At 38.7% G+C, this 6,843-nt stretch overlaps 1 protein-coding gene across 2 annotated transcripts in view; it reads left to right on the forward strand.

Annotated features, from left to right (window-relative positions):
• Nucleotides 1–6,627, forward strand: part of fam189a1 (family with sequence similarity 189 member A1) — a 125,149-nt gene extending 118,522 nt beyond the window's left edge. For both annotated transcript variants that reach the window (XM_077228642.1, XM_077228643.1), the window contains 7 exons: nt 73–233; nt 904–1,039; nt 2,649–2,727; nt 3,439–4,116; nt 5,240–5,305; nt 5,430–5,752; nt 5,921–6,627. In XM_077228642.1, coding sequence (XP_077084757.1) covers nt 73–233; nt 904–1,039; nt 2,649–2,727; nt 3,439–4,116; nt 5,240–5,305; nt 5,430–5,752; nt 5,921–6,136 — 1,659 coding nt within the window. In that variant the 3' untranslated portion in view covers nt 6,137–6,627. The remainder of the gene's footprint in view (nt 1–72; nt 234–903; nt 1,040–2,648; nt 2,728–3,438; nt 4,117–5,239; nt 5,306–5,429; nt 5,753–5,920) is intronic.
• The last annotated feature ends 216 nt before the right edge of the window (nt 6,628–6,843 follow it).

Here is a 6,843-nt window from a genome sequence, read left to right on the forward strand (position 1 = left end):
TTGAACAGTAGTGCATGTTTAATTTTATTTTTTTAAACTCACTGGTTTACTCTTTTCTCTTTTTTTTATCAGTTCATGCCACACAGAGCACGTGCCCTGAGTGCTGACTGTATGACCCCTCATGGTACCATCTTACACCAGACGCTGGACTTTGACGAGTTCATCCCACCCATCCCGCCTCCTCCCTACTACCCCCCAGAGTACACCTGCACACCTGTAATGGAGGGCCAGAGGTAAACCCGCACACAAACAACATACTGATTTCCAGCTGACTTGAAATTACCTAATATTTGCACTATATCTGAGAAACAGTTTGATCAGATTGCTTGGCTGCAAATTCTGTACCCTGAAAAATAGAGGTTGTAGTGTTTCGATTAGATTGAATTAAATTGTCCCATGGAAATTTTCATGGGAATTCATACCATGTTGTATAAGTGCAGGTCTCAAGGCAAACTGCTCGGACAATCCAAATTATGGAACGGCAGGGTCCCTGGCCTGGTGTAAATCCACCATTGATTTCTCTGTCTCGTACTGAGACACTCTGCCCACCATCCCATCATAAAAAACGTGCTGATGAGACTGTTTAGCCCGCGGCCACACTAATGTGTCAACAAAGCAGTAAATACATAGAGAGCAAGAGCAGCCCTACACACACATCAGTGTCAGGATGTGGTAATACACAAGAAACATATGAAAAAACACAGATTCCTCCCCTCCAATATGAAAGAGGGAGTTTGGTTAATTTAAAGAATAAGATATATTACTCAATGAGATGAAGAGGAAATGGTTTAATTTTCCACAGTTCCTAAATGGCCTCTCATATTTTTTGCAGCTTCCCACATCCAAATTTGTTGAAGCATTACAGTGTTATGATAATGTTTTACCAACATCTCTGTCCATTAGAGGGTTGCATCTGGACTTTCCACACTCTCCCTTCAGTGCTATTTATGGGGTGCCTATTAACAGCCCCGGTGCTCTATATCCATCTGAGCTGCCACCACCCTATGAATCTGTCGTGGGACAGACACCTGCCAGCCAGGTAAGAGCTGACACCTTTTCTACAATCTACTGTAATGATTAATTGGCTATGAAGGGATCATGTTTAAAGAATATTAGTCATTTTGGGTGGCTACAAACAATTTTGATTTTATGAAGGAGTTTCTGTGAACAACAAAATATGTGACCTTTACTGTAATAAAACACCTGTCATATTTGACCTGAGAAGTTGACCCCATTTCTTATTGGTCACATGTGTTAAAAAAGTGGACAGTTTCATTCCATTTTTGATGTTACAGCCACATCAGCAATGTGATTTCCATGAGTATGAGAAGGGAAATTGTACATTTAAGCTTAACCCTAATTTAAACTAATCTAGATAAAATCAATTAATTTGTCAATTTATTTTAATTCAGAAATTAAAACGTACTTGTGAATTGCATTTGATGTATTTTTAAATAAATGAATAGATGAGCGTCACATCAATTAGTGTTTTATGACCGTTCCTGGTTTCTCATAGATTTTACTAATAGTTTGCAGGTATTTCAGTCTTAAAGCAATGCATACCACTAATTCAGCAATGTACACTCATTTGTCTGTGTAAAGCTCGGCAGTCAGAAGGTCCTCCGGTGCACTTGAGGGGCATAAAGAAATTAATACAAGTGCCTTTGTTTAATGGATTATAATTTTCTCTGGAACACATCAGTAATACAGGCAGGAATTTCATTCCATTTAAAATAAATGGGCTTTCTTATAGCGAGAGCTGTTCCTGTTTTATGAACAATGATTTTTCATCAAATTTCGCTTCTTCACATGATGGAAGGGAACAAGAGCTCTCCTCTTTTCAAAGAGATGCACAAAGGACCACCAAACCTTTCAAACCCAGCGACTGAGCTTGTGATTATGTGTTATTTTGAAGATTTGTTTGCTACCGAAAGGAATCTGTGATTAAAAAAAGGATAAAATCCCAAGAGGTTTCCCTGATTTTAGACCTTTCTCATGTGAAGCGATTGATAACCATCTGCAAACAAAGCAGCAGGGGCATTTCAATCATTGGAGCCCTTTTTTCCCTGAAGCACAAGCCTGAAAAGCTTTGAAAGAAAAACAGCAATACTAGAGACTGGAAGAAATATTTTTAAATTGATATAGTCAGCTTTTTACAGCTACTGACTGTAGCCTGCAGCTTATTTTCACATTTCTTATAAAAGTCCAGCTATGCTGTGGACTAAAGCTCTCTGTATACTGGATAAATTCTCTGTATAGTCTTTTATGTGTTTTGGATCAATCAAGTTTTTTCTTTTTTTAACCACACAATGTGGAGTCATAATAATGCAGAAGTTAGAAGAGCAAATCTGATCTTAAAGTGCCCCCTGCTGGTCACAGGATGGCATAGACCTTTTAAAGCACTGGCGCGATGCCAGATGTCAGGCTGCCGCCGCAGATTTCTCACTGCCAGATGTTTTGCTGTCTGATTCTCCTCCTTTTGCAGTTGTTTGTTATCGTCTTCAGGTGTAAGACCGTTTTTAATCACCATCCTCTCCAAAAGGTTACACTCAAAACAGTTTGAAGCTTGTGTTTTAAACGTATAATAATTGATCAATTTGTTAAACATTTTCAATCAAATTTAGCCCTCTGTTTTTTCTCTCATTCAGATCACCACCAGTCTAGAGCAACAGGTCACAGAGTCCAGTCTGTGCGAAAGGAACACCACAGCTGGCCTTAGCACTGAGGGTGAGGAGGCTGCAATGATAACACAAAGTCAGAGGTTTTCCCTTCTCTGGTGTATCTACGTAGGCTATGGGCTATTTAGAATTAGAAGGCAATCTTTGTTTAAATATACCATTACCTCCACATTAGCATATTGTGTCTGTAATGTTTGATAGAACATTGGTTCACACCTGGCTTTGCTTCAGGACATAGACTTTACTGTGGAAATAGATTTTACTCTACACCACTGTTTAAAAGTTTGGGTTTGTTAAGATTTTTAATGTTTTTGAAAGTCTCTTATGCTTCCCAGAAATATTGTAAAATATTACTTATATTTGAAATAACCGTTTTCTATTTTAATATATTTTAAAATGTAATGTATTCGTGTGATGGCAAAGCTGAATTTTTTTTAGCAGCCATTACTCCAGTCTTCAGTGTCACATGATCCTCCAGAAATCAAATTACATTTGAAAATATTCAAAATAGAAAATAATTATTTGAAATTGTAATAATATTTCACAATATTACTGTTTTTACTGTATTTTTCATCTAATAAAAGCAGCTTTGGTGGGCGTAAGAGACTCTTACTGCTCCCAAACTTTTGAACGGTAGAGTGATAATTGTCCTTTATACATTATATTATACATCTGCTAAAAAAAAACACTAATTTATCTCATTAATCAACCTTCAATTATAGTCTGTATATAAAGATGATAATGGTCTCCGTTTCCACAGCCTCTGTTGATAGTGCTTCCCTTATGGTGTCCGAGGCTGCAGACATCCCCGATCACAGTTGTTCCTCTGAAGACCTGTGTTCTCTAGAGGTACAGGGCTCTGATTCCTCTCCGTATGGCACTTTGCGCATCGTACCTACTGACGGCAGCTGCACAAGCCTGGAACACAGCACCCACTCTTCCCTGAGGCGTCACACCCCTGCTCGACTGGACCGCAGCGAGTCCTCCGTCACGCAGGATTCAAAGCCCCACTCTCCACAGCTGTCACCCGATGCTGTTAACGTGCCCGAGAAGGAGGAGGTTACAGCCGTTAAACCCATGTCTCGCACACAGCACAGAGAACGAACCAATAAGAAGCTTACCCTTCTATTCCCTCCAAGCACTCCATCCCAATGTGCTTCCAACTCAGCAGTGACCTCCACTGCCTGTGTAGCTTCTGCCCTGACCCCCTCCATCTGCACCTCCCCGTCACCCACCGCTCAGCTGAGGGGAACCCGGCTCTGCTTCAGCGTCTGGTCTCCATCCTCCTCTTCCTCACAGCCCCATGCTACCTCTACCCTCAGCAACTCCAGCCAACGTGAGCGGCCCCGCACACTCCGTGCCACCAAAGGATATCGGAAGCTGGCAAGGATTGTGCGTTCCACTAGTGAACCCACATCCTGTACTTCCATATCTAGAAGTACGTGAGTCTTTTTTCATTCTTTGATTCAGATCTATAGGGCTTTTCACACTGAAATTGTAAACCATTCATTGTTAACATTTTTCCATGTTTCATATTGTACATTTATAAACCCCAGGTTAACCTTTGTATTTGTGGGGTCAGTATCATTGATCAGACAAACACAGTAAATGACCTATTTAAATAGCATCTTGTCGCATTCTTGCACATCTGTTAGGTATAGTATATACACTATCATTGTAATGTTTGGGGTCAGCAATATATTTTTTTTTCTAAGAAATTTAATACTTCAGCAAGGATGCATTATTGATCAAAGTGACAACAGACATTTATAATGTTACACAATTTTTTCAACATTGATGATATTAAGAAACGTTCCTTGAGCAGCAAAACAACATATAATGATTCCTGAAGGATCATGTGACACTGAAGTCTGGAGTAATGATGCAGAAAATTAAGCTTTGCATCACAGGAATAAATTACATTTTAAAATATATTAAAATAGAAAACAGTTATTTCGAAAAAGGTAACGCTTTACAATAAAGTTCATTAGTTAACATTAGTTAACTACCTTAGTTAACATGAACTAATAATGAACATTCTTCTACAGCATTTGTTAATCTTAGTTAATATTAATTCCAGCATTTACTAATACATTATTAAAATCAAAGGTTGTATTTGTTAACATTAGTTAATGCTGTGTGACTAACATGAACAACAATGAACAGCTGTATTTGTATTAACTAACGTTAACAAAGATGAACTAATACTGTAACAAATGTATTGATTATTGTTAGTTCATATTAGTAAATGCATTAACTAATGTTAACTAATGAACCTTATTGTAAAGTCTTACCTAGAAAAATAATATGGTACTGTTTTACTGTATTTTTAAACGTCAGTGTATTCCTGACTGTATTTGTCCCAAGTAGACATTTCCGAACTTAATAGTATTTATACTTTTTAGCTCAATTGATGTTCATCACTGAGATTAAGAACCGTCATTGCTTGTTGTAGGAATAGGAAATGTATGAACCTTTTAAATTATACCATATGGCATTATATTAAGTCATTTATAGCCCATGAGCAATCTGGAGAACTAAGCATGTGACTTGACTTGCAGGTGACCGTTGTGCTCCTGCTTCTGTCCATCCACCTGAGGACTCCCCACAGACTCCCTGTGATCAAGGTTTCACCCCGCCTCTTCTGGTTTCTGTTATCCATGTAGCACAGTATTCAAAGGATATAGTTATTCATCTCACATAAAAATGATGGTTATTAGAATAAACATACTAATTCCCTGCTCTTCACAGCGTTCATGGAGCTCTCTGAAAGCACCCGACAGACTTCTGCCAAACACGGCAGCCAAGGGGGCAAGAAGCAGAAGGACGGTGGAAAGGTGGACATCCAACTCAAACCTCACATCCCTCACTCAATGTCTACAGAGCGGCCGCAATCTCTCGCAGACCTCAAAACTTACAAAGACACCAAAGTGCTGGTGGCCAAGTTTCTGGAGCACTCGAGCTGCAGTCTACCTCCAGAGGTCCAGCAGGTGGTCAACAGCATTAAATGTGTCATTAAATCTGATGAGAAACACATGGAGGAGGCCATATTCAGTGCCAATATCATTGATCAGGTGAATTTGGCTTATTTTTGTGTAAAATATGTTGTATTTTTTGTATTCTTGATAATCTTCTCAACCATAAGATAAGGAATGCTACTTTTTGCTCTAATACAGTATTTGAAAGTGAAAGACAACTGAATAACATTGGGGATGTTTGTTTTGCTCATGTCCTTCACACAGTTGATGACGCAGTCACGGAAGATCATGAGCAGCCCGAGGAAGAATGCTCACGAAGATCTGCATTTACAGAGCTGCGGAGCACTGAGTTCCCCATCTTCATCCTTGCGCCGTCCACTCAGAGGATCCAGTCAGACAGATGTCCCTGCCACCCTGGGTCATCAATCTCCACGCCAGCCTCAAAGTCTCATCAGTGTATGCAAGGAAACTACACTTTGACACTTTGGACTACAAACACCCTTTTCCTCATAAACCTCTGAATATGTGCCAAGGCCAAGTCCTAACTTTCATCAGCAGAAAACTGTAGCTCTTGAAAAACAAACAAAATGTTAACATGGATTTGACACTCCCTCGTAATAAAGATATTCAAAAAATACCTGCAAAGGTATATATTTTTATTTTATTGTCAGAAATTTGTTTTGTTGTTGTTGAAGTGTTGAATTTGCTACTGTGCTAAACAGGAGAGTGGGTCTGTAATGGACTGTAGAAGATGACATGGAATTACCTCTTCATGAAACTTTTTTTTTTAATGAAAATTATTATTGAAATGCACAGCTTCTGCAAACATTTTGTGAAATATTGGACATACTGTACTTGGTCATTGTGTGCCACTTCAGGACAGAGACCTTTATGAAGCTGGATTATTCAGTTTACCTCAGTGTGTAATTATTATTTCCAGTGTTGTAAAATAAAAATGTGTCTGTTTGTATTTTTTTCTCTCTATAGATTGCTATTTTAACCCCCTCAAGTCATTATTTGAATTTTAGGTGAGTATTGTTTAGTTTTAGTTTAGTTTAATTTAGTTAAGTTCATTTATTTAACATGAACCATGCACAACAAATGTTGTGCCAGAGTTAGCTAGATAGCTCATTTGTATCTGTGGCTCCTGGGCAAGATGTTGTTACATAAAATGACAGCACTCCATT

The sequence above is a fragment of the Siphateles boraxobius genome, unplaced genomic scaffold (genome assembly GCF_051911475.1).
Source record: "Siphateles boraxobius isolate OS27281-9 unplaced genomic scaffold, OSU_SipBor_1 130, whole genome shotgun sequence".
NCBI classification, from domain to species: Eukaryota; Metazoa; Chordata; class Actinopteri; order Cypriniformes; family Leuciscidae; genus Siphateles; species Siphateles boraxobius.